General features: G+C 41.5%; 1 protein-coding gene across 2 annotated transcripts; it reads right to left on the bottom strand.

Moving 5' to 3' along the window:
• Positions 1-707: 707 nt before the first annotated feature.
• MFN1 (mitofusin 1) lies at positions 708-27,770 on the bottom strand. 2 transcript variants are annotated; one of them, XM_087933504.1, is made up of 19 exons: positions 27,696-27,770; positions 27,319-27,511; positions 24,527-24,648; positions 22,834-22,969; positions 21,110-21,272; positions 18,340-18,464; positions 16,766-16,874; positions 14,176-14,283; positions 13,449-13,602; positions 13,227-13,294; positions 9,082-9,203; positions 7,623-7,749; positions 6,684-6,788; positions 5,744-5,846; positions 4,891-5,120; positions 3,203-3,355; positions 2,083-2,279; positions 1,843-1,977; positions 708-1,056 (listed from the first exon to the last, which is right to left on the bottom strand). In XM_087933504.1, exons 3-19 carry the CDS (start codon positions 24,639-24,641, stop codon positions 978-980), a joined length of 2,229 nt encoding a protein of 742 aa, XP_087789630.1. In that variant the 5' UTR covers positions 24,642-24,648; positions 27,319-27,511; positions 27,696-27,770; the 3' UTR covers positions 708-977. The 2 variants fall into 2 exon arrangements, with proteins under 2 accessions (XP_087789630.1, XP_026561514.2); XM_026705729.2 differs by lacking the exon at positions 27,319-27,511.

The following is a 27,770-nucleotide window of genomic DNA, read 5'->3' as shown; positions in this document are numbered from 1 at the left end:
TGTAAATAGTACCTGGATATTATTTCCTTTTCTCTTGTCTCATGTGAAGCAGCTATAATCCTGGGAATCTTTTTTAAAAAATACAGTGTTTAGAAACTGCAAGAAATTTAACTATTCATTAATGGTTTGGACTGTACTTGTGCCTGAGTTTTAGCTATCTGAGCATTATACCAGTCCTGAATTGAAATGCTGATACGCATGTGGCAGAGTGGCATGTTAAATTTTGTAAGGCTAGATACTATCCTGTTCACCACTATCAATTATGACAGTAGTCTTGTTTCCTAGATCTTTTTTGAGAAAGGTTTGCCTGCCTAACAAAGGTTATTCTGAGAAGTAGTGAAAGTACACCCAGACTTTTCTACTAAATCAATCTGACTTGAGCCAGGAAGGCCCTCAGTAAAAATATATAGCTTTAAATATGCCACTTTGAAGATTTAATTAATCTTTCGGCCAAATGAAAATCCTAGAATGGCATCAGGAGAACTGATTGTCTCTGCATCCAAACACTACAAATCTCTTTTAAAAATTGGCAACGTTCTGTAATAATGTATTGGTTTGTACAAGAGTCTTTGAAAAAAAAATCATCGCTCCTCACACAGAGAATTGCAGTTAACAAGAATACGATAATAGGATTGGTATGAACAAAGATTTGTCCTGGATGCCAGAAAGAGGAGCTGATTCTTGGTGTAAACATTTATACAAAATACTACAGGTCTCTTTGTTTATTTTATATAACTTTTCTTTTTACATTTCCAAATAAATTTTCATATACTACAGTAGATACAAATTAGTTCATTTTATGAAAAGTTGCAAAATGATTCAATCAATAGTAAATACTGCTTCCTTGCTGAGTTCTTGGGCACAATTCATTAGCCTAAGTATCAGAATGGCCAGGTGGCAACGGAGAAACCGAGTAGTCAAAGCAGCAGGAAAAATTCATGTGACTAAATCCCTGTGAGGGAAACAGTGCTAATCTTTTAAATTCCACTCTTCTTTTTCTGGAGAAAATTCTTTGAAAAACAGTCAAATTCATCTTCAAGACAAACAGCTTTCTTCCTACAAAACAAAAGGAGGAAAATAATTAGTCTTCCAGGGACCGCAAACATTAACAATACCTAAATCAGTTTGAGAGAAACTGGTGAATTAGTGTTTGAAATAAAAAGGTAATTAAAATTAAAAGTATCTCTCTAAAATGAATCTAAATGAGACACAGATACCTATTCATTCTCATGCTGAAGAGGTGCAGTGACTCAATGATGCTGGAGATGACAGAGTGAATTCTTATCACTCACCTCAGCTTTTGTCTATTTGTAGTTCGAAAGCATGTACTGTGCGAGTAGATGGATAGGTACCACTTTGGCTGGGAGAGAAGTTGGTGCTCTGTGCAGGCAGTCAAGGGCTCTGGACCTTCCCAGTTACGATGCCCGCTTGTGAGGCACCTCCAGGAATGGAGTGGGCCTTGAGTGATGCTGTAGATAGAGCCACTGGTCTTTCCCTCTGGAGCAAAGCCAGCTCGCCCCTCCTGTGGTGCACCATGGGAAGTTCATGAGTGTGTCTTATAACAGGGCTGGTACCTTTGCAAGGCATACTACTACTCTGCAACAGCACTGGTCTCCTGGTTACTGTAAACAATGCCACATGCTAATAATAAAGTAATTTTAAAATTCATATACAGAGCACATTCACTTACAATTTCCAGGTGATAAATAGATACGTATGAATGAATGCATGGATGGATAGAGAGAGAGAGAGAGAGAGAGAGAGAGATAGCCTGGAAACTAAGTGTCCATTTGTCTGCTATTCCTAATCTTTCATCCAAGGCACTGACGCTCCTGAGCTTACCGTAGATGCTTGGAGGTGTTCTGGATTTTTTCTAGCTGAGCAATTTTTTGAGACAATTGTTCAATCTCCTTCTCCAGTTTGGTTTCTGTGATATCAACCTGCTGGCAGAGGCGAGCAAACGTGGTGGCCATTTCCCTAGGAGAGAAAAATGCCAGGCACCAATCCATCAGTAGCCCAGGGATAACACTGCCCGGCTACCAGAGGAAGGGGTAATCCAATTACAAAACAGGTCAGACATACTGTTGCACCTGATGGCTACAATTGGAGCTGGTGAGGTTGATGATCTGTTGCAGCTTTTCTGTAGCATAGTTGACAAACTGTTGCTTGAATGCCCGCTCTTTGGCTTTGGCTGTCCAAGTAAGCTTCTCATACAGATACAACATCCCATACATACTCAGCGAGAGAGAGATGACCTTCCAGCCCACAGTTCTCCAAACCTGGAAGAGAACCACTTGATCAAAAACCGTTCCAACTGGAAAACGTGAGAAAAATTTGCTAGAAAAATCTTACCTTGGGTCGGAAAGAAGATACAAATTTTAAGGCTTATTAAGGGAATTTTTTTTTTCTGCTTTTAATTTGAAGGTTTGCTACTTTCTTTTCTTAAAAAAAAAAAGAATGGCTACTTTTTAAGATTATACTTATCATGAAATTTTGAATTCTGCAAACAATCTTGTGTTATGAACACTTCGAAACCAAAACAATGCAATGTTTTATTAGAGGAACCACAAATGGAAGAAGAAACCATTCGCTATGATACTTTTGTATATAAAAAAAGTGTTAAGCAGTGAGAGTTTGGAGGTAGAGGAGCTACACCTCACAGCAAGAAGATAGAGGTTGTGAATGGCCCATTATTTTAATTTTTGTAACTGCAGAAGAAACTTTCCACTTTTTCCACATGCATCTTTTAAGCAGGGAAGTTCTCTTCAGATATGTGTGAAGTCTGCTCATTTTATGTAGCCTGCCTATACTTAACTTGAGAGCTTCCTGCCTTCTGTTAAAAAAGGATCGACAGGTATCATGAAGGGTGAATTCGCAAGCCGGAGTCTCAACTATTGAGAGCGGTGAGTCTGCTCTCAACAGCATGGCTAGAGAAAAGAAGTCTTCGGGTGAGATATCCACATCCATATAATGTGATTTTGCTAGATAGCAAAACAGTTTTGTGCCACTACCGCTAAGAGTCCACCTTGCTATTCCTCTAATGTAAGATCTATGAAATATGTTTTGGAAAGGATGGGGCAGGCTCAGATTTGGAAAGATCGGTGGATCTTGACCCAGGTCAGTAAGCTGTTTAAGCAGAAGGGACTGGTATAAGACAGCACACGCTCCCCCCACCCAAGGCAGAGATGGTGATGGTACTCACCAGACCCCCAAGGATGATAACCGTCATGGAAGTCCGAGATGTCAATGATGCCAAATTGGTGACCAAGGAAATCATGAGCTCCTCCTGCGAGGCACTCTCCGGGGTTAGACTGGGAACACTAGTGCAAGGAGTGGAGGCAAGAGATCTAGGAATCTAGGGAAGAAGAATGCAACCTGGGTCACCTCCTCTCTGCATTACTGCATTGTGCTCTACATCCAGAAACTTCACCCGGTCCACGGACAAGCCCTCTAGGTTTGCCCGTATAATACCTCTGCCACATAAGCGATGCCGGTTTCCAGTTTCTTGCAGGGTGCAATTCAAGGGGTTGGTTATGACCCTTGAAGACCTAAATGGCTCTCTGCAGGACCGTCTTTTCCTAAGGATATCTACCCACCTTACCAAGTCAGATAGGGTGGGGACGTTTCTATGTTCCTTCCTCTAAATATTATTTGATGAGAGTTGGGAAGTGTGCCCGCTATGGGGCAGCCCCGTGGAACCCTCTCTACCACCACACGTTCAGCAGGCCTCCACCCTTTTAGCCATCCATAAGGCTTTAAAGGCCTAGCATTTTCCCCCAAGCATTGGGAGAATAACTACACATTAGAAGAGATTGGCGCCCAGTTTGGTTGCTTTCAATGTTTTAATAAATTTGAGTTCTCTTTAAAATAGCAATAACATTTAGACTTCTATACCGCTTTACAGCCCTCTCTAAGCGGTTTACAGAGTCAGCCTCTTTCCCCCAACAATTTGGGTCCTCATTTTACCCACCTCGGAAAGATGGAAGGTTGAGTCAACCTTGAGCCTGGTGAGATTCAAACTGCCAAATTGCAGGCAGCCGGCAATTTGATTTTCTATCTCTTCTCATTTTTGACTGGGAACTGCCCAGAGTTGATTGAAAGATTTATAAATGTTTTAATAATAAACTTTGCAGTAAGTCTGCCCAGGGGAGGGAAATTGGAGACAGCTGGATTATTCATAAAAGCTCTCCATTTGTGCATTCATGAGCCAATCAAATGCTATTAAGGGCATCAACTTTGGGGAAAAGTCTCGTTCTCTGTGCAAAATGATGTCCTCCTATTTCATCAGAAGCATCCTTCTGAACGGTGAGTGGTGTGGTGGCCTAGAGGTGGAGCTCTCGCCTCACAATCAGAGGCTGTGAGTTCGATCCCAGGTAGAGGCAGATTTCTCTCTCTCTGGGCACGTTGAGAATGTTATCGGCTGAATGAAACTCCACATTGGTAACAGGAAGGGCATCTGGCCATTAAAACACTCTGCTAGCTCCATTCAGTTGCCCAGACTGCACCCCACAAGGGATTATGGGGTCATTAAAAGGAGGCGGTGATGATCCTTCTGAACAGTCAAGTACAACCCCTGGGCATTCAGGTACAACAAGGTTCCCTATCACTGTTTCTGGGAACTGTTCACAATCATGAGCCCTGACTGGTCCGCTGAATGATCTCCAATATTCAAGTCTACTCTGTCATTTGCATATAGGAACACCGTCTATACCAGGGCTCTTCAAACATGACCGCTTTAAGACCTGTGGACTTCAACCCAGAATTCCTCCTCCAGTCATGTTAGCTCGGGAATTCTGGGAGCTGGAAGTCCACAAGTCTTAAACTTGCCAAGTTGGAAGACCCTTGATCTATACATACAAGCTCTAGAGCAAAACCATCTGAAGTACTCACCGCAAGAGCCGGTTCGGCCATGGTGAGTAGGACCCGATGGGCATGTTGAGATCCTAGGAAGCGACTAACAAGAGCCGTCCAGCCCAGGGAGAAGCGGAATGTGATATCCTCTTGAAAATCCGAGCAAAGGGTGTTGCAGTTCAAATCGTAGCTCAGATCAAATTGCCGGCATGGAATCAGCAAATGGAGCTTGTTCTGGACCTCCAAAGGCAAGAGGGGCTGCAGATTTTCTGTGGGGAGGGGGAAGCATTGAGTGAATAAAGCACATTAACCAATTTTCAGAAATAGGGAGGCAGGCATGAACAATAAGGATGGCATTATTTAGACATAGAACCTAAAATAATAGATTTGGAAGAGACATCTTCTAGTCCAACCCCTTCCTCAAGCAGAAGACCCTATACCACTTCAGATAAATAATTGTCCAGTCTCTTTTTTGAAAGCCTCCAGTGATGGAGCACCCACAACTTCTGAAGGCAAGCCATTGGTTGATTGCTCTCATGGTTAGGAAATTTCTCCTGAGTTCTCGGTCGCTTCTCTCCTTGGTTAGTTTCCACCCATTGCCTCTCATCTTGCTTTTTGGTGCTTTGGAAAATAACTTGACCCCTTTGTCTTTGTAGGATATTGGAACACTGTTATCATGTCACCCCTGGTCCTTCTTTTCATTAGACACTAGACATACCCAATTTCTGTAACCGTCCTTCGTACGATTCCTTAAGACCTGCTTAAATGCACCAAATGCAAAAACTAAAGGCAAGAGTTGGCTCTTGAAATGAATTCCATATGCAGCCACCCAGTTATGCAGTATGAGGGGAGGGGAGAAGTCAAAGGGCTGTATTTATTCATTCTTCTTTACCGATAATTTCTTGCTGGGATTGATGCATAGAGCTGTTGACTTCGCTGGAGCACCGGTCTGCCAGGTTCCTTCCCAATCCTTCCTCTAGGTGCTTGCTGAGTTCCTGGCGAAAGGAAAATCATGAGCTTTACCATGAACCCAGATTTATTACTTTCACTAAGACATCACACGTTTGTGTAACGGACCAGTTCTCGACTCTACGTATTAACCTCACAGGAACTGGTACACATGATGCTCAAATACCGTATTTTTCAGAGTATAAGACGTACTTTTTCCACCCCCAAAAGTGGGTCGAAATGTCTGTGCGTCTTATGCAGGGAATGTTGCTGAAGTCCTGCCCACTGCAGCAAACAGCAAACAGTCTGTTTCAGCTTCAGCACAGCCTGATTAGCATAAGCAGCCGATTGTCAGTTGGATTGGCCTCCTGACGATCAGCTGTTTCAGGCTGCAGGGATTGCCATCAGCTATTGCCGCCTCCGCACGCCCCGTTTTTAGGCCTCCGTGCACCCCATTTTCCACCAGTTCCGATCCCCACGGCCTGGAGCAGACCGAAAATGGGTGTGCAGAGGCCGAAAGCAGGTTGCAGAGGCTGAAAATGGGGCACGTGGAGGTGGCAATAGGTGATGGCAATCCCTGCAGCCTGAAACAGCTGATCGTTCAGGAGGCTGATCCAACCAACAATCAGATGCTTGTGCTCATCAGGCTGTGCTAAAGCTGAAACAGGCTGCAAGGAGGCAAATTTGCTGCAAGGAGGCAAATTCCTGGGAAGCAGATTTTATTTTTCTTGTTTTCCTCCCCAAAAGCTAGTTGTGTCTTATACTTCGGAGTGTCTTATACTCCGAAAAATACTTAATATGTGAGTTATACATACAAACACATGAAACCAATCCACAGAAATCAACACTAACCAAGGAATGCAAAGCCAATGGACAGAACTTACACTTTTATAAAGTTTCAAAACTTGTGGAGACGGATGGAAATCAGAGTTAAACTCATCTACCAAAACTGAAAGCCGACAGATTTCATCAGTCATGGCAGAAGACACCTAGAAAACATGACACATTTAAGATCAGGAGAAATGAGTGACATCTCTTCACTACTCCCTGACATCGCCTTTGGAGCCCTGCAAAGTAGGCCAATAATCGCTTCCAAAATAAAAGGGAGGGAGGAAAGATTTGATGTAAGATAGCAGCCTGCCTCAAATTACTGAAGAGATTTTCCCTACTTATCCTACAATAATTATAGTAAAGAAAAGGCATACTTAATTGTCCATGTATTAACTGCAGCTAGAATTGTATTTGCACAAAATTGGAAAAGTGAAAAGATTCCGACAAGATGAGAATGTGATCAGGAAAATATTAGAATGTGCAGAAATGAACAGGCTAACACTTGCAATTAAAGAAAAGGAACAAACTGAATATTATATGATATGGGAACTATTTTATCAACGGCTAGAGAATATGGAAATTAGAAATTAAAGAAAATTAGCGAAAAATAGTAAGCATGTGAATAAGAATTAAATATGCCAAGATGGGGATTGTTATAATAGATATATTATAAATAGTAGTATAAAGGAGGAATAGAGTATTAATACTATAGTAATGAGCATGTATCAAATGTAATTGTTATTGCACAAGGTATTTGTACCCAGACGACACACTGTTTAAGTGGAAGATGGATTGTTTGTATAGAATAAAATAAAAAACTTTAAAAAATAATTATTTTGTAGTGGTGAAGCAGGTACCGACATTACTAAAAGCTCAATAAGGACCTGACAAATGAACTAGTTATGGCAGTAACCACGGTTACTGCTGTGGAAGGGTGTGTGGAAAACTGGCTGCTGTGAATGGAGGTAGGGATCCAGGACTTGGTTATTTACCTTGTTGGCAACTTCTTCGGTAACATCTTTAATTTTCTTCTTAACCTCCTCTGTTAAAAGGTTGAGCTGGTTTCGTACAAAGTCCAACCTGTCCTTATGGTCTTCTCGTTCTTCTATTGAATGCACTCTTGAGGCAGGAGAAAAGCAGCCATCAACCTCTGGTGGACATAAGCTCAGACTAGCAGTGGGGCTAACCACCCTACTAGGTAGATTTCAGTCAAAATTAAAAGCAAGGAGACCAATTCAATTTGCAGCTCAAATCAGCTTTAAGACTGTTTCTCTCCTCTGGCCTTAATCCTGATCCTTTGAGCAACGTGCTTAACATTGATATTAAAGGGGCACATATGTCTTTTCATTATCATGTGACCCAGATAATATTGTAGACTAATCCCTGCCTGGGAGGGAAAGGAAGCCAGACATTAATTAACTTGGAAGGCAGAACCTGGAGTTGGAGTACGGAAGGAACAGACAAAGCAAGCACAGAATTCTTTTGCAAGTCACACGTGGCTGGATTCTGTAGCCATTACTCTTCACTCAGAAATTTCCAGAGCTAGCCTGCCTTTTTCTAAAAGGAACCTCTCTTTAATTTTTTTATATTTGTTATTGCTTACTAGGGCTGTGAGTAGCATGATTTGCCTCCCACTCGGAAGGTTGAGAGTTCAATCCTAGGTAGCTGGTAGATCGATCTCTCTCAGTGCACAAAGAAAAAAAATATCTGCTGTGAACTCCACTTAGGCGTCAGGAAGAGAATCTGGCCAATAAATACTCAGCTCCACTGAGTTGCCCCAATGTCACTGAGTTGCCCCAAGTCTACCCCAAATTAAAGGATTTCAGTACAGGGTCATTAAAAATGTTTCCCCCTCACTTTAAAATGTGTTTATTGTTGAAGATTGAGGGTTGGACTAGTTGACCTCCAGGCTCCGCTACCAACTCAATGATTCTACCCCATAATATTTATGTTTAGTGCCAATGTCAGTTTTTGACTCCTTGCAACTGTCTGGACTATTCACTGTAGCTTTCTTAGCAATGCTTCTCAGAAGTGGTTTGCCATTGCTTATTTCCTAGGACTGAGAGTGAGTGACCAGCCAAAGGTCACCCAACTGGCTTCCTGCCCAAGGTGGGACTAGAACTCCCAGTCTCCTAGTTTTGAGCCTGGTAAATTAACCACTACGCCAAAGGGTTTTTAAAATTATCACTCACTTACAAACGACTTGTGCCCCCTCACAATGAAGAAAGGGTGGCACAGAAATAATATTAACAACAATAAACATGACTTGGAGATCGCTTGGTGTTCCCATGGGACTATAGGAACTTGGCAATTGGCAAATCCGGTGTTTGCAGGCAATGCTTTCCTCATCGGTTCTACTCACCTCCTACTCATGGGGGAGAAAAGGTCAGTGCAACCTGGTGGCTTTGTCCAGTTTTGAGCAACAAGGCAAAAGCAACAGGAGAGGCCTACCTTTGATGGGCTGCTGCCACATTTATGTTGTCCATAATGTTTTTCACCGTCTCGAGGATCTGTTTAGCTCTGATAGTGTGCTGCTCAAACTTGGTTTTCACAGCTGACTGCGAGATACACTCCTGCGAGGGGCCCAAGCCACAACACACATTACTGCAATTCCGTCGCCAAAAACACTTGGGAATTTCGAGCTTTCAGAGAATGCTCTGAGGCGATTATAGGTATACGTATGTATAAAATAAAGCAAAGGGGATGGGTGGGAGGAAAACAAAAGACATAGAACAACAAAAGAAAGACAAGCAATAACCAAAATCCCAACTCTAGAGCAGTGAAATCCTGCTCTCTTTTACAGTTCAGCTAACAGTAATGTGTAGAAAGTAAAAAGAACAATAAAGGCAACAATTAACAAAAAAAAATATCCACTTAACGCGAGCATTTGGGAATCTCAACAGAATTGCCTGCCGCGGGTGATTTTTATTACGGTTTAGATGAACCGAGAAGCTAATGGGAAAATGAGGAGAATGTATATATTGGAGGTGTTCACAGGATATGTAAAGCACATTAAATGGGAGGAGCTTCAATTGTGCCACAGTGGCTGCCATTTTGACTTTTTTTTCCCCACATACACTGTGGACACTCTTGGCGTATGTTCTGCAATTACTAAGACTGTGGCTGGATAAATAAATGCATCTGGATTTCCTTGTGAATGCGTTCTTGAAAGTCTGCAGCTAGAAGTAGCAATAGCAATAGCACTTAGGGTTATATACTGCTTCACAGTGCTTTACAGCCCTCCCTATGTGATTTACAGAGTCAGCATATTGCCCCCAACAATCTGGGTCTTCATTTAACCGACCTTGGAAGGATGGAAGGCTGAGTCAATCTTGACTTGGTGAAATTCGAACTGCCAAACTTCTGGCAGCTGGCAGTCAGCAGAAGTAGCCTGCAGTACTGCATTCTAACCACTGCGCCACCACGGCTCTTGCAAGCTTTGGTTTTTGAATGATTTGGATCATAGGAAACAGCTGGTTTGACTATTAGTCTTCTCTAATGCAGAACCTTCTACCTTAGGATTGGCTCTCCAGAGTCTCCATCACTTCCCCTGAGACCTATCTGAGGTCCTTCAGGATGGAGAAATCCTGAGGACCAGCTTCAAGGATTGCATGATGGTCCTTGCCCACATACCACAGAAAGGGGATTAATGCTTCCTGCATCCATACTTAATGGCTGGAGTATCTCCCACGTGGCACAGGCTGTTGATCTAACAGCCATGCTGATGCTATAATAATCTGATTTCTGTTCATGAAAGAAAGCCATCTCAAAATTCCTACATGTGAAGTTTTCACCTCCATGTAAGTGTAACCAATAAACGTGTCTTGCAAGAGGATGTTTATATTATTCACATGAAGACAAGGTAGCCAAAAAGTCTATGTAAACACAACAGAGTCATCCTTGGTATGGAGGTCTTCTACTTCAGTGTTTCTCAGCCATGGCTATTTGAAGACAGGTGGACTTCAACTCCCAGAATTTCTCAGTCAGCCACATTGGCTGAAGAATTCTGGGAGTTGAAGTCCCACCCTTCATTTAGTGGCCAAGGTTAAGAAACACTGTTTGAGTTTATTCTCTGGTTAGCTTAGGTTACATATCACCTTCAAGTTCTTATAGCAACTTGAGGAATATAATGGCTCTTAAATACTTGAAAATCCTTTGTTGAAGGAAAAGTGCCTATTCAATTAAGAAGGTAGAGGGTTACACCTGAACAGTTACTGGCAGTTCAGTAAAACCTTAAACAATTTATTCACCTGTTTACCAAGAGAAAGAGTTTATTTTCTTCCTCACTGCATTCTCCTAGACTCTTGAATGTATCCTAACAGAACTTAAAAAACTGCAGCTCACTCTCTCAGCCTTAATAAGGGTTACGGCAAAAAAAAGAGAGTAAGAAGCAAAGGAAATATAAAATAGAAATAATAGACAAGAGCCATTACACTCGACGAAGTAGATCTAGAAATCAGCAATGAAAAAGCAAGCGACTCGCATGAACAAGAGCACATTGTTAGAGCTAGACGAGATTTGCAGGAAAAAGTCCAATTCCAGGTCAGCAAACAGGTAGAAGAAGGCAGACTATGCAACAAGCAAGTCCATAGTAGGAAGCTATAAGAAACATTATAACTCAGAGAGAAAACGATAAAAGCAGACAATTAGTTCAAACAATCCCCCTCATTGACGAGATCAGGGCACAGAGAGGTTTGTATTGGAGCAAGAAAACCTTTCATCCAACAGTTGAAGAGTTCCATCTCTAGCCAGGGATGGCTTGGATATTCCCTGGACTTTGGGAGGCCTGGCTAAGCACTGGTGTTTGGCTTTCTAACCTGACCACAAATCCTAAAGCAAAACAAAAATGGGACAAAATATTTCTAATTCTTTCCTTCAGTGATGTCAATCATGGGTCCTTTAGGTCTTAAGAGATGATAAATAAGAGCCATGGTGGCACAGAGGTTAGAATGCAGTACTGCAGGGCTAAGTCACTGCTCACTGCTAGGAGTTCAATCCTGACCGGCTCAAGGTTGATTCAGCCTTCCGTCCTTCTGAGGTGGATAAAATGAGGACCCAGTTTGTCGGAGCCAAAAATGCTGACTCTGTAAACCGCTTAAAGGGGGCTGTAAAGCACTGTGAAGTGGTATATAATTGCTATGGTTATACAGCAAATGTGATCGTTTATAACAATAGCACTTAGACTTATAAAGCACTTCATAGTGCTTTACAGTCCTCTTTAAGCGGTTTACAGAGTCAGCCTATTGCCCGCAAACAATCTGAGTCCTCATTTTACTGACCTCAGAAGGAAGGCCGAGTCAACCTTGAGCCAGTCAAGATGGAACTCTTAGCAGTAGAAAGTAGAGTTAGCCAGCAATACTGCATTCTAACCACTGGGCCACCAGTGCTGTGCAGGCTGCCTGGTTATTCAGTTAGTTAGGTTTTCTCCTGCAGACGTCTACAGCCCTTCATCCCTTTTTCAAAAAGGCCTCCTCTCCACCCATTCCATATTTCTCTTCCTAGGGATACTGAGAATTGATTTTCATGCACAGAGAAGATTCCCAGAAAAGGCATTAGCAAAGCATTCACAACACTACAGTTCTTTCGAGACAACATTCAAGTTCCTTTCTTAGTCAAGAATTTTAATTCCTGACGCTTGACAGGAACTGAATCAGGAAAACATGATTGTGGTGGCATCTCTTCCTCCTCCTCTTTTATTTTTTAAACGGTATTTGCAAACTACCTCAGACAATGGTGATGCTGGCTGGACTGCCCCCAAAAGACAGGCAACAATATGACATACTGGCATAAGCAACAAGACCGATGATAGTCAACAATACATATAGTCACATGGTCATCCAGCTTCTCCTTTTCTTAACCAGCCTCACTGAAATAAAATGAGGGGCATTAAGGGTCTCATGGAAGCTAACAAGGATCAGGCTAGTTCCTATTTTGTGGGGACTGCTTCTTCTGCAATGTCTCAGATCAACTTTTGCTGCCTTCTAGAACAGGGAAGAAAATGGCGGTCCTCCAATTTTTCCCACACTATAATGAAGGCCATCCCTTACCATTGGGTTGCCAGTCCCACAGACCCCACAAGCGTTTTAAGAATGATTATTTAATATAAATTCACTCTTGGCTGCCAAGTATCGGACACAGGAAGTACATCCGTTGTTATCATATTCAGAGTAAAACATTTAGGGAGAAAGAAGGAGGTCAGTTACGTCATGTTTTTTATGACTGAATCTGAAAAAAAGAAATTGTGTATCCCCAGGAATAAAACGCCTGCCCTGGACAACACAGAAATGTAACAGGCCTAACCTAGAAGCGTCTTCATCGCTCTATGATAGAAAAACAATTGAGGTCTCTTGACTTTCTGACGTACAAGATAGTCACTGGAAGAGAACAGTAGTACACTTTGCACTAATGTGCAAAGTTAGCCAAATGTTAAGAGTCATTCATAATTATTTGAATGCAGCTCTCTTCTGACTCTCTAAGAAAACCCACCAAGCTCAAGATAAATTTCTTTCTGTAGATAAACCTGGAATGAAGAGACCTATGGATGACATCATATACATAGGTCCATTCAATCTAATTTAGATACTCTGGAAGTTTACCTCAAATATTTTTTCAAAGTGCTGGAATTCCTGGAACCGTATCTGAAATCCCTCGGCGATTGCGCCACCTACAAAAGCACAAAACAGAGTGGATGAACAATTTCTTGAAGCTGCAGGAGCCTTTTGAAAGATGGGTCTTCTGGGTGGAAAAAAAATAGCCAACCTTCAAAAGATGTTAAGGACCATCATCGCTAGAAAGTGGACCTAACATACAATACGCACCTCCCTCAGGCATGCCCTGAGCTTTGTGTTTTCTTGCACTGAGAACTTCCTTGGCTGAAACAAAGAAAATTCGGTTTTGGGCCTCAGAACGGTCCACAACCCTGAGCTCATCCACCAAGAAAGTCAGGCAACGTTCCATGTGCTGTCTGCGTACCTGCAAAATGACAATGAATAGTGCATGGGATCATCAGTCAGTCTCCCATCCATTTACAAAACACAAAAAGCACCTTTCATTTTCTCCATACCTCCCCTTGTGTGGCTTACTTTGGAAAGAAAATGTCTTGAATTTATGAGATTTCCTTGACTGTCACCTTAAATCAGGGGTGTCAAACTCAAGGCCTGCAGGCTGGATCCTGTCTGCGGGCTACTTAGATCTGGCCAGCGGAGTTGCCCTTGAAATAGCGAAGGACTGGCCCACAGTGCCTCTGCCAGCAAAAACGGAGCTTGAAAGGGCCGCACACAGTCCTCCCAAACTACATTTTTGCTGATAGAAGGTTGCAGAAGGCTGTTGCAGTCGAAAATGGAGCTTGGGAGCCTCTTTTCACTGGCAGAGTACTCGGACCACCACAGGTGCCCCCGACACGAGTGACATTGAACTGACCATGCCCCTCAGAGGTCAAACACAACCCTGATGCAGCTCTCAATGAAATTCCTTCCTTAAATGAATATAAGGTCTTAAGTACCCATCAACTCCTTTTCCCCCCAAAATTACAAATCTGTAACTCACATCCTCCATGTATTCAGGTTCTGATGCAGAAGCATCCCAGCGGTTGTTCAGGATGAAAATGTTTGGTTTAGAAAGTTTTTCGTTCACTTTGTGGAAAAACTGTTTCTCCTAAAATAGAGAGTTACAAGTATGGATCTAGATATAAACCTCTTTTTTATGACCCTATCCCCCAATTCGGGGTAGAGTCGATATAGACAGATACAGATCTATTGAAAGAGCTTTGGGGATCAGCTGGTTCTTCATCAACTTGGCAAAGAATACAGTTTCATTACTTTCATTCTTCTGCAGAACTGCTTCTAGGAGGCCCACAGAAGAACCGTTTACAATCATTTTAAGAACTGATGACTGAAATAGTATTTTATCTCCCCTTTTTACTTTATTTTACTTCTGTTCTTTCAGATTAGACAAGCCCGAGACAAGCCACCGAGGAGCTTCTGAACTTCATTTCAGAAATAAAGATTTCTGAGTTTTTAATTGACTCGCAGAATCATAATTCTGTCTGGGACCCAAGTGCAAAGGAGATACAAACATAATCTCCTAACTTCACTCAAATTGATCATTCAGCAGCAGACAGCTAATCGAAGTTTCAGTCATGCTGACCTTCAATTTAAATTTTGTCCCAATACATTTCCAAAACATTTGATGTTTTACATTGTAAAGATCATACTTTCCAGCTAAGAATTCCTGTTACTTTTCCACTGTGTAAAATCTTCCAAAGAAGCTTAAAATTAGAAATCATCCAAAATGAAAAGAAACAACTATAAAAGATAAAACAGAGAGCAAAAATAGGAGTCCCTGAAAAGCTATTTGCCTTGTAATTTATAGTTACACCCTATAATTACATTCTATAATTCATACCCACCTGTCTATGATTTTTCTCTTCAAATTTTACACTCTAAATTTTCTTTTCAAAAGGGAAGAAATGTTTTTACACAAAGAATCTGCAGTCCAGTGCACACCTCCTTCAGACTTAAGTTTCAATGAATACAGTGGAATTAATTCCCAAGTGAACATTTATTGATCAGCAAAATCCATAAACCCGTTTTGTGCTAACATTGAGATGATCCCATACAATTGAAAAGAAGAATTATTTAGTCATCAATGTGGTAAAGACAGAAAAAGATAGAAAAAATTAACAGACTTAAGAAACTAAAGAAGTTAGAACCGTCTCCTACTCAAAATAGGAATCTACATATAGGATACTCCTTAAGACTGCTCATTTAACAAACATTCAATATTACAATGGCCTTGGAAAAAGTGACATGACTAGTACTTGCAATTGTGACTCTTTCTGTCAGCCTTCAAGATTTTCTCCCTTTGCTTTGCATCTTTCGGCTGTCATAAGTAACGGGGGGAGGAGGGGGGAAAATTATGGGAAGGGAGCTGGAGGTGTTACAAACCAGAACTGTATAAACTGAGGGGGGAGTACGTTCTTGCTTAGGTTTCTATTCCTTGCTTAGCTTTCTCTTCTATGCTATGTGCAGCTGCAAACCTTTATCAAACTATGCCAAGGTCAACGGACAGAAGCCTCATCACCACCTGGAGATGCCCACATGATGATATTCACAACTTTTAATTGGAAGAATCGTTTGAACTATTGGGGGTGGGAACGTTGCCATTACTTTGTATATGTGATTTACGCACCCATTTTCTCAGATTCAGAATTCTTTTGTTGCTACCACTTGATTTCCAGTAAAAAATATCTTTTCTCTGATTAATGGAGTCTAAGTATTTCTTTCTTGGATTTTGAATGGAGCACCAGCTGACACTTACTTTTTCTTTCTTTCTTTCTTTCTTTCTTTCTTTCTTTCTTTCTTTCTTTCTTTCTTTCTTTCTTTCTTTCTTTCTTTCTTTCTTTCTTTCTCTCTCTCTCCTTCCTTCCTTCCTTCCTTCCTTCCTTCCTTCCTTCCTTCCTTTTCTTCTCTCTCTCTCTCTCTCTCTCTCACACACACACACACACACAGAGTAACATGACTGCAAATCAGGCTCAGCAACCAGCTTGCATTTACAACTGGTTGCAGCATTCTGCAGTCACACGATCGTGATTTGCAATCTTTTTTGCTGCTTTCTGGCAAAAACAACCCAATTGGGGAAGTTGAGTTTGCCTAATGACCATGCAATTCACTTAACGACCATAGCAATTCTCTTAATGGCCATTGTAAATACTGTCATAAATTTGGGTCTGACTTGCTTACAATGACAATAGCTTATGATAAAAATTCCGGTCCCAATTGTGATCAAAAGTCAAGGGCTACCTTGTGTGACATTAAAAATTAATGGAAAATACTGTGAGAAAATGAAAGGTTTTAATTCAAGATCTCCCTAATATGGATCATGCTTAAATATCAGCTAACAGGAATATTCACTATGCTAGCTTAGAAGGGTGACGGGTGTGATAGAACGACACATTTAAACACGGATAAAGATTTTTGACAGGGATATTTTATACCTACGATGAACTGTTGGATCAGTTGCCTCAAACTTAGAGGGTTCTTAGGAGTATTAAAAGAAGATATACCTTCTGCTTTGAGAGGAGGAAATATGAATAAAACAAATGAACAGTTCCCTTAAAAAAAAGTTGAAGACTTACTGTATTCATGAGAGTTGATTCTGAATTAGCAACTAAAACAAAAACATCGGCATCCAGGCAGAATTTGTCAATCCAGGTGTCCAGCTCTGTGGTGACATCAGTACCTGGACTATGAAATGAGGGGAGGATGGAGTTACAGGTGGAATTTGAAAATGTAGAAAAATATGGAAACATGTCACGCAATCATAGCTTATAAAAATAAATTCTGAATGTGTTTTTGGCTGTGTGTAGAACATAGAACATAATCAGAGTTGGAAGGGACTTTGAAGGTCTTCTAGTCTAGCTCCCAGCTCAAGCAAGAGACCATTTAGCATTCCAGGCAAATGGCTGTCCAGTCTCTTCTTAAAAGCCTCCAGTGACGGGACACCCACACAACTTCTGAAGGCAGGCCATGATTAATTGTTCTCATTCTCAGGAAATTTCTCCTTAATTCTTTCTAGTTTCTCTCCTTGGTTAGTTTCCGTTTATTGCTTCTCGTCTTGCCTTCAGGTGCTTCGGAACAGCAGTCGCCAACCAGTGGACCGCAGCCCACTGGTGGGCCGTGAGAAAATTTTGGTGGGCCGCAGAGAAATCTCACCCGCAGTGCATACCCCAAAGGAATTAATCCAGGCTGTGCAGAAACACAAGGCTGCGCCGCCCACATGGCCCGCGGGAACCCTCCCTGTCCACTCACTCCTTACCCGGCAAACTTGCCTACTAAGTTACTATTTTTCCGACCATCAGTTGTGTTGCTCTGCCGGGAGATTTAGATTAGCTAAGAAACAGGAAATGGTTGGATTTCTTGCTTTCTAGCTAGCCGTTAGATCTTCAGCTCTGCTTTTAAGCACAGCCAAACCTCCCTTAGGACTGAAGGTTCTATTATTCAGTACAGACTCACGGCAAACAAATTTTGAGAGATTGAGCTAGCTGATGGCAGATAGATAGATCACTGAATGATTCTGTGTGCAACTCAATCTGCCTGCCTGCTTTGCCTGATTTTGGGTAAAAGTTGCTCTTTTTTATGAAAAATTCAATATTTCTATAAATATTTATAATATTTACATACAAGCCATGCCCAGCCAATCACATGACCACCAAGCCACACCCACAAATTAGGCCCACCCCACAGAACCGGTTAGTGGTCCCTGGGATTTAAAATTATGACTTTGGTGGTCCCTGAAGTCCAAAAGGTTGGCAATCCATGCTTTAGAAAATAAGTTGACCCCCCCCCTTTTCTTGGCAGCCCCTCATACATTGGAATACTGCTATCATGTCACCCCAAGTCCTTTTTAGTAAACATACCCAATTCCTGCAACCCCCTAAACATCTTTGTTGCCCTTCTCTGCGCTCTTTCCAGAGTCTCAATAAACAAGTCAAGAAGACGTCCATTCATTACAATTTCCTTTCTTTTTAGACCTATGATTAAAAGTTTCTGAACAAGCCAGGGTATTAAGCTGCAGTCGATAGTTGGCCTGATTGCTGAGTCTTTTCAGAGACTGCTTTGAACAATGAAACAACGGGAAGCTATAGCCAAGATGGAGTGTGTTGTTTAAAGGGAAGACACCTTGAGAATGAATCCAAAAGAGTTGTAATACCTGTCTACTAAGACCAAGTCGTCTCTCAAGAGAGCACATTTGGTTTTAGGCCAAAAGACATGAACTAAGCAACCAGCTTCTAAGTCTTTATCCATATGGAGAGCGTGGGCGAGCTGATTGACTGTCTGCAAAGGAAGAACAGGTTAGGATAAGGCCAGTGGCATGACAACTTGAAGACATTTCAATATTACCTGAAGCAGCAACAGAGTTTCTAGAATCCAATTTATTTTTATTTATTTTTTGATTACTAGAAGTATGATGAGTAGATTTACTACTCAACACCAAACCGACGTAGACAAAATAAAAGCCAATGGGATGTTTACATTAATACCTTGGCTTTTTTCAAAAGGGCAGGGAAAGGAAGGGATCCCTTCCAGTGGTGGGATTCATTTTTTTTTTTTACTATTGGTTCTGTGGGCGTGGCGTGGCGTGGCAGGGGAAGGATACTGTAAAATTTCCAATTCCACCCCACTCCACTAACCTGCTTTCCAGCTCCATTCTCCTGTGCAGGGCAGCAGAAGAAGATCAGCTGGGACTCGGGAGACAGAGGATAGATGGGGGCGGGGCCAGTCAGAGGTGGGATTTGCCGGTTCTCCAAACGACTCAAAATTTCCACTGCCAGTACTCCAGAACAGGTCAGAACCTGCTGAATACCCACCTCTGACCCCCTTTCAAATACGCCTGGGTTTAGCATTGCATAGGAAGAAGTGCATGGAAAGAAATATTGCTCCGCTCGTGGAAAATCAACCCAATATTTGGGGAAAGTCAAATTAGGAATGAATTCGTAAGAGTTCTGGCTTACATCACAAGGATTGGGGACAAACCAAGCATGTGTACTAACTGAAGCACTACAGTATATATGCTACATGGACAGTTGATATGAAACTCTGGAATTACCTTGGCCTGATAGAAACAGGCAGAATATGATTTTAATACATAGTAGGCAATATGGAATTCTAACCTCTAATAGAGACTAGTTAAGCTCACTCAACAGACTAATACCTGATATCTTTTGTTTAGTTTTGGCTTAACGCAACGTCTGCTCTGAGTTATTTGACTTATACATCAAAAAGGACCATGGCCATAGTTTGCAAAAAAAAAAATCGTCCTATCAACTCTTACCTTTCCTCCAAGGAGAATAAAATTAAACCATATTAAATAAGTAACATACTAACTGTTGCTTGCCTAGATCTTGAATAACAGCATACATGTTTTCTAATATATATATATTAAGTCTAGTTTCCCAGGTGGCATAATTTTAGCACTGTTTACTCAACGCATTAAAAGGCATATGTCCAACATTGCATAGGAAAACATGCTGACACTAAAACAGTCCATCCTGAGTGTTCTTATTGCTCCTTGACTTAGGAGCATAATTGGGACCAGATCTTCTCTTGCTAAACTGCTCGGTTGTGAAATGAGTGGTGCCCAATTTTGCAACCCTGTTGGTTGCAGTTTTTAAGTGAATCTGGTTTCCCCCGTTTACTTTCCTTGTTTGAAGCCCCCTGGGAAGTTTGCAAATGGAGACCATGTGACACTGGGACACTGCAGCCATCGTAAATATATGCGGTTGCCAAGCATCCAAATTCTGATCCCGTGACCGTGGGAATGCCCAAACTATTGTAAGTGTGAGGACTGTTGTAGGTCACTTTTTTCCATGCACACTGTCATTTCGAACAGTGACTAAACAAAGGATTGTAAGTTAAGAACTCCCAGTATGCTGGCTGGAGAATTCTAGGAGTTAAAATCCACAGATCTACAAGTCACCTAGTTGAGAAACACTCACTGCTCTACACTATTGCGTATCGCAGAAAATACAATTTTATAAATTTGGCATCAAACCGCCTTTCTGTGATAGTGAGAAAACCAATCCCTGCTGGTAAGAAGAGGAAGTAAACTGCCTGCAGCTATCACTAATGACTTTTCTACCAAACATGGAAAGGCAGAAATGACCTTGGAGTAGATATGAGACAGCTGTCAGCAACATATCAGCTCAGCCGGGGGAAAAAAAGAAATCTAAAATTGTCCTGTCCCGACCCTTTTTGGTATAAAGGGGATGGGTGAGGAAACTCTGTCAGGTTTTCAACATTTTGTTATTTGAGTCTGTATGGATAGTCCTCGACTTACATCCACAGTTTTGTCCAAAAATTTCTGTTGCTAAGTAATAACCCAGTTGTTAAGTGAATCTGGCTCCCTTATGATTTTGTTTGTCAGAAGGTTGCAAAAGGTGATCACAGGACCCCGGGACAGGGCAACCGTCATAAACACATGCCAGTTGCCAAGTGCTCAAATTTTGATCAGGTGACCACATGAAGGCTGAAATGGTTGTGTGAAGAACAGCCATGGGTCACTTTTTTCAGTGCTATTGTAACTTTGGATGGTCACTAAACAAAATGGTTGCAAGTCAAGGACTACTTCCTCTTTTAATGACCCCATAATCCCTTGCCAGGTGGAGTCTGGGCAACTGAATGGAGCTGAGTGCTTACAGGCCGGATGCTCTTCCTGTTGCCAATGCGGAGTTTTTCCCCCAGCAGGTATATTCTCATTGTGCCCAGAAAGAGAAATATCTGCCTCTACCTAGGATCGAACTCACAGCCTCCTGATTTGTGATGAGAGAGCTCCACCTCTCGGCCACCGCAACACTCTTTAGTCAAGGGCTACTATTTTAATAAACTAGTGCAGAGTTCTTCTTTTATCTCCTGAGGTACCTGTTTCCTGACCTGGCTTATTTCAAGGGGCTACTAGCAAAACAGCCGTGAGGATGACTTACCTTAACGCTCTTCTTTTCGTCTGAGCCTTCAGTCATCAGGTAAGCTTTATCACCATCGGTTCCTTCTACGCTGAGAAAGCAGTTAGTGGTGTGCCCAATGCCACTTGGCAACACTTTGTCCCACAGCATTGCGTTGATCACAGAACTCTTCCCACTGCTGGTTCTGTACAGCAGGTCAAGAAGAGAACGGAAAGGTGAATTTTTGAACTTAAACTGTAGCCAAGATTATGAACTGTCTTGGGCAATAATTCCAGATTCCAGTCTAGAAAGTCTTGATTCTGAGCAAACTGTGTACATTTGCTACCTTTATTTATATATCCTCATCATCTTCTTTTAACGACTCCATAATCCCTTGTGTGGAGTCTGGGCAACTGAATGGAACTAGCTGAGTGTTTACTGGCCAGATGCCTTTTCTATCGCCAATGTGGAGTTTTATTTAGCAGATATATTCTCACTGTGCCCAGAGGGAGAAATATCTGCCTGTACCTGGGATCGAACTCACAGCCTCCTGATTGTGAGGTGAGAGCTCCAACACTAGGCCACTGCACCACTTCTACCTTTATCTTATATATCAGTATCATTAATTATACATCCAGAGGACACCTGTCAATCCTTCAAAGTAGACCAGACTAGGAAACCAATATTTTCAATGCTAATAGTAATTTTATAATAAGATTATAGTAACAGAATCTTGCAAGTCTGAATGGCCTTCTTCCCTCTATCTGCATGAGAATTAGGGACTGAGGTGTTTTCTCAAATTATATTTCTGCCCAGATTCAGATTTTTTTTTTTCATCTGAGGCTTCTTTCTTCCCAATATACCTAGCTCCATCAATTTCCACCAGTTTGTTAATTTATTTTGGTTTCGGTAATGATGGGAGAGAAAAACAACAAGGAAAGGCACTGAAATCTTTCCAATATTGCTAATGTAAAAGCAGACATTGACCAGACTCCTAGCTTAACATACAGATAATCCTTGAGTTATGACCAAAACGTAGCCTTGCCCATTATGGTCATAAGTTGTGATGGTTGTAAATTTTATTGGAGATTTCATGACCTTTTTGGTGGTGGCCAGTAAGCAAATCAATGATTTGTTGTAAGCTGGAAGTAAATGCAGATTTTTGGTGAAACCGTCGCAAAACCTGGTCATGTGACCTACAAGGTGCTGGAAATGGCCACAAAACTGGCCTGATGCCAGGCACCTGTAGTGTGATCATGTGATTGTGGGGTAGATCATGTGACTGTGGGGGGGATACACAACCATTGGAACTTCAAACTGGATTGTAAGTATCCCCCAGGCAGGTGTTGAAGATTACCTATAGATAAGAACTACGAAGTTGCTTTCATTTCTAATGATAGCAAAACTGTTGTAAAAGGTAAACTGCACATATTCTGTTTTTATGGCAAACACATTGTACTAGAGCCAAGAGGAGCAGGCAAGTCAGAAAAGTCAAGATGGCCACTGTGTATAAAGACTTGGCCTCTTTTCGTAGGAAATCCTGAGACTGACATAATTTACCGAGGAATCATTTTGCTCAAGCATCAATAGTGAGTGAAAATTGGTTACACAGCAGCATCAGGGTAACTCTTAATTCTGAGCTTAACTTCCTCGTGAAGCATGGTTTTAATGGTTTCTCAGGTAATGTGTTTAAAATAATTTGAAATGTATTATATTTCCCAAGAGAAGAACCTCACCCATTTATTCCCACAAACAGCAACTCTTACCTGCCAAAGAAAGCTACTTTCATATGCCGTCGTGCTAAAACTTCACCAATTACGGCCAGCTTGTTTTTATAGGCCTGTATTTTTTTAAGTTCGTCTGTGGTAGCTATGCATTCAAGCTGTGGGTTTTTGTGGGTTTCTGTCATCAAAGGGAAAAACAAGAATTAGAGCAGGCTACTGCAGAACTACAATAATTTTTCTGTTTAATAACAATAGCACTTAGACTTATATACCACTTTACAGTGCCTTACAGCCCTCTCTAAGCGGTTTACAGAGTCAGCATATTGCCCTCAACAACTTGGGTCCTCCCACTTCGGAAGGATGGGAGGCTGAGTCAACCTCGAGTCAGTGAGATTCGAACTGCCAAACTTCTGGCAGCCGGCAGAAGTAGCCTTCTAACCACTGCACACTGCAGCTCATAATGTGATAAATCCATGCAATTTTAAGGGAAAACTTTTTCACAAAGAGCTGCCTGGTGCCAATACTATGAGTTCTCAAAGGACTATGGGCCAGGATCTGCCAGATTGAGGAGAATGGGATATCAAACATTTCTCTAAACATAATAAGGTTTGAACAGGCAAAGTGGGAACTTTCTCTGGCTCTTATTCTCATTTTGCCTGAGCCAAGTAGCAGACACAGCACATATATTATTTGACTGTCACTTGTATAAGATAGAGAGGGATCAACATCTTGAAGAGTGCACATTAGACAAACAGCCTATTAGGATCCTTACATTAAAACAAACATTTAATGTGAGGTCCGAATCCAAAAATTGCATACAACATGGCCCTTTATTGGAACAAAACAATTCAGTTGAGAACTGCATATGTGAATTTGGGTAAAATGTAGAGATGACACAGAAATATGATTTGCATTTTCCTTTACTTAGTCTCTTATGCCCTTTTCTAACGAATTACTTAATTGTTCTATATTTGGTATTTTATATTCTGATATGGCCTAACACTTAAATCAATAAAGTATTATGCTTCATCGCACAGTTAGCCAGGTGTTTTGAATTCTCTGAGAAGCACTGTAGCTATCAAATGTTGTTTAGAAGCAATATAAATCCGTTCTCAAAGTCTCTGTCTGCCACTCAGTTTCATAACCTAAATCTTTTAATACATCTGTGACATTAGAGCAGTTAACCAATCAAAAGAAGCTGAGAATAATTGTCATTCTCAGGCCAATTAAAACAACTCAAGCAATGATTCAGGAGATAATCGGTGGACAGAGATCAAAGCACCAACATTATGAAAGTACAATTAACTTGTCATATTGAGAGGCCTTTTTCCGATGTTATAAAGTGTGATGAGGCACCAATACAATTTTTGCCCATTTCTTCCTTTATAGAGTTACTATAAGAAACAGAAAACCTGCCAGAAATTTATTGGCTGACAAAAATGTAAGGAATCTAAGTACCTTGTGGCACTGTTTACAACAAAACATTTGTGAATTTTGCCTCATGGTGGCTTTGCAAAAGAAAGAACAACTGTTAAAAGAGCGATGAAAACGCCTTCCAAAGGGGTACCTCATGAATATTCCAAAGTGTGAATGAAAAGACTTCTCTTTGAATCATTAAAAGCTTTTGTGAGATTCATGCAGCTGCTTCCTATCTTCCCGTACATAGGCCAGTGCAGCTGCCTCCCTTGCTCTCCCCAAAATATGCATTCCTTGCCCTCCTGGGCTTAAAACCAACCTTCCACAAAGTTTGCTCCTTCGGTAACAAAATTCAGTAGTTCTTCAAAAATGGCAGTAATTGTCTTCTTGGCCAACACGAAATGTTTGAGTGGAGAGGTATTTGAGTCCGCCATGATGGAACTGAAATGATATTGAACTGATATATCAGGTATGCAACTGGAAACCAGGAGACTGTGATTTCTAGTTTGCCTTAGGCATGAAAGCAGGTGGATGACTTTTGACCAATCACCAAGAGACTGTGAGTTCTAGTTTTGCCTTTAGCATTAAAACTGGCTGGGTGACTTTGGGTTAGTCATTCCCTCTCAGCCCAACCCGCCTCAGAGGTTTGTTGTTGGGAAAATAGGAGGAAGAAGGAACATTAGGTATATCCACCACCTAGAATTTATATAAATAATAAAGGCCAGACATTAAATAAATCCCACCCAGAAAATGTCTTCCATGGTCATAAACAGAGTTTTAACTCCATGATGATCTGGGAAAAAATAAGGTTGGCTAAACTACCTGTCTAAAGGGAGAAGGAATTCTAGATAGACCCACAAATATATCCACAATGCTTCTTCCAGCCCACAGTCACAGCATATATGACAAATCAGCGAATAGTTGAAACTGAAACCATATTGGTGAACTCCATTGGTGTGTTTTCCTTGATTGTGGGAAGTGTGTGTATGTGCATATATCTATATCTATCTACACACACATAAATATATATAATAAATTATATATAAATTTGGATGTATTTGCTTTCTAATTTCAAAATATCAAAATTGAGGAATATATCTGCTCATAGAGAGTGAAACCATGCAGTTTGTTGTGGCTTTCCACCTAATAAAGAGTAAATAGAAAAAAGAATAACATAGCCTAATAATTATATATATAGTGTTAATCAATTTTGCTATGTAATTTCTCCATAAAATCCCCTCAAATTAAAAATCTATTTTGTGGAATTTCGTGCATGCATTTTGTTGTGGATAATTGCCATACCTCGGGGAGAAGGTAGGGTGGGGGAGGAAATGCATAAATTAGTTCATAACTGTAAAATATATTAAAAGTCAGTATAAAATCACATTTACTTCATCCAATCTAGATGAAGGTTTTAATTCAAGACAGATATACAGTTAGAAAACCAAGCACTTATTAATCATATTTATCTTTTTTGTTTCATAACCCAACAGCTAATTTTTTCACTTTAGCAATGCAGTTTTCCTTCTGTATATATTGTCAATATTGGTGTGTGTGTGTGTGTGTGTGTGTGTATGTCTGTGTGTGTGAAATGCAAAGCAGTTAAGGTTTGGAACCCTCTTTTAAAAACACTTTACTGCTTGAAACTTGCAAGATCAAAACTGTCAAATGGAGATTGAAACTGACTAGCTTTTTCAGACCAGGATAAAACCAGGAAAATACAGCAGTGCTAAAAAGCTTTAGAGTCTTATTTTTCCAGTGCCACACTGACCTAAATACTCAGTGTATGCGCCCTGCCTACTAGCACCGCCAATTGAATGCTGTACATGGAAGCTGCTTTTCCCGGAAATGGATTGTACTGCAACAGTGGCTAACCCTGTGTTTATTTGCAAAATATATTAGTATCAAATTAACAAATATTGCACAAATGCTATGCATGCTGCCCAAATTAAAATGTCTCACGAAATTTTCATTTCCATACAGCCTAAACAGAAACAAAGGAGCATGCAATAGCAATGAACAGCTTAAAATATTCAGCAGAGCAGAGGGGCTTTTAGACAGAAGCAGCCATGTCTCTCACACATTAATTCCTAACACTCAAGTGCTGAGATATGTGCAAAGCACAAACCAAAATTAAACCCATAAGGTAACTGGTCAAATGATCAAGAAAACTACTCCCAGGTGGACTTTGACCACAAAAGGTGCTGTGTGCACACATACAAAGCATGTTACTTTACAGAAGGTTGCTAGGAAGCTCATCTCTGTTTCTCTTATAGCTACATTTTTGTGTAGATCTAATATCTACACTGGATTCTCCAACGTGGTCAATATTGACCCCAGGGACTATTTATTATTAGTAGTAGTACCATTAAAGTAATATTGTCTTATAATAAATGTTTTTTGGGGGGTCAACGAGCATTAAGGAGACAATGAGCTGAAGACTTTGGTTGACCCTATCTTTCAATTACAGCAAGTAGCCGAAAATAAGGATTAAGAGATAGCAAACTATTGAAATTTCCCTTTGAAGGTTCAAAACATATAAGAACACAATCTTCAGTCTGCAAAGATTTTTAACTGATCTGCCTGGTCTTCTCTCCCACTCAGAAGCGTCCATCTGTTGCTCCTTAAGGCAAGGCATTTTCTGACCATCAGCTCACCAGGCTCCTTCCTGTCCCCAGGGCAAGATCCTCCCAAGGCCAAGTTTCAAGCCAAGGATGGGGAGTGCTGGTGGTGGTGTCCAAGGCCAGCTTTTTGCAAAAAGACCTCTGGTTAAAGCTTTAAGGGGATTAGCTTTGGCCAAAAACGGACACACACACCCCTCGCTTTTTTTTTTTTTTTTTACTCAAGAGTTGCAAACTTCAGAATGAACCAGAAAGGAAAACTTTTCAATGCTACCACTGAAGATGCTCCCTAAGCCCGGCAATGAAAGGTCTGCAAGAAAAGCAACCAAGGGACCCGACAGAAACTTTTTCAGACGGAACCCTCCGACATCCGCTGACCCCTTCTTTCCGAAACGGACTCCCGCCCCCCACCCAAAAAAGCAACTGCCCCTAAACTCCCTCCGTTTCTCCCCCTTCCCCAATCTGATCAGATTAAAAAATAAATGAATACCTGACTTCAATAATGCCTCGACCTCTTTCTTCCCTCGGAATTTCAGGGTTGGGGATGCCCAGGAAACGTGGACCAACCAGGAAGCCCCCCGACCCCGAGGAAAAGTTCGGCCTGATGCCCACCCAGCCCGCTCCAGAGGCTGGGACTACAATTCCCGGACGCCCAGCCCGCTGGGCACTGTAGTCCAACGCGTCTGGGGGAAGCACGAGGTGGGGAGGAAGGCTACCAAAACCCCCTTGGGCTGGGCGCGAATCCCACCCCACCGTCCTCACACCCGCGAAAATTACACACACACCCCCGCGCCTCACTAATTAAGAGAAGGCTAATTAAATGGCTAAAGGCTCCCCTTTCAGCACCTCCCCCCCTCGACACCTCACCTGGCAGGACGCGCGGGGCTCGCGCCCCACACCACCCCTCAGAACCTCAGCGGCTTTGCCCCGCCTCCCGCTCTC

The sequence above is a fragment of the Pseudonaja textilis genome, chromosome 4 (assembly GCF_049901715.1).
Source record: "Pseudonaja textilis isolate UNSWEBS1 chromosome 4, rPseTex1.2, whole genome shotgun sequence".
Lineage (NCBI taxonomy): Eukaryota > Metazoa > Chordata > Lepidosauria > Squamata > Elapidae > Pseudonaja > Pseudonaja textilis.
Note: the sequence above shows the minus strand (reverse complement) of the source record. Positions and strands in the feature narration are given on the sequence as shown.

Excerpts from the sequence above, each read along its gene's own strand:
- MFN1 (XM_087933504.1), bottom strand. The coding sequence starts at position 24,641 with ATGGCGGACTCAAATACCTCTCCACTCAAACATTTCGTGTTGGCCAAG. Across the intron at positions 13,295-13,448 it reads TCAGGGCATGCCTGAGGGAG|GTGGCGCAATCGCCGAGGGA; the intron begins GTGCGTATTGTA and ends GTGCTTTTGTAG. Across the intron at positions 2,280-3,202 it reads TTATCATCCTTGGGGGTCTG|GTTTGGAGAACTGTGGGCTG; the intron begins GTGAGTACCATC and ends GTTCTCTTCCAG.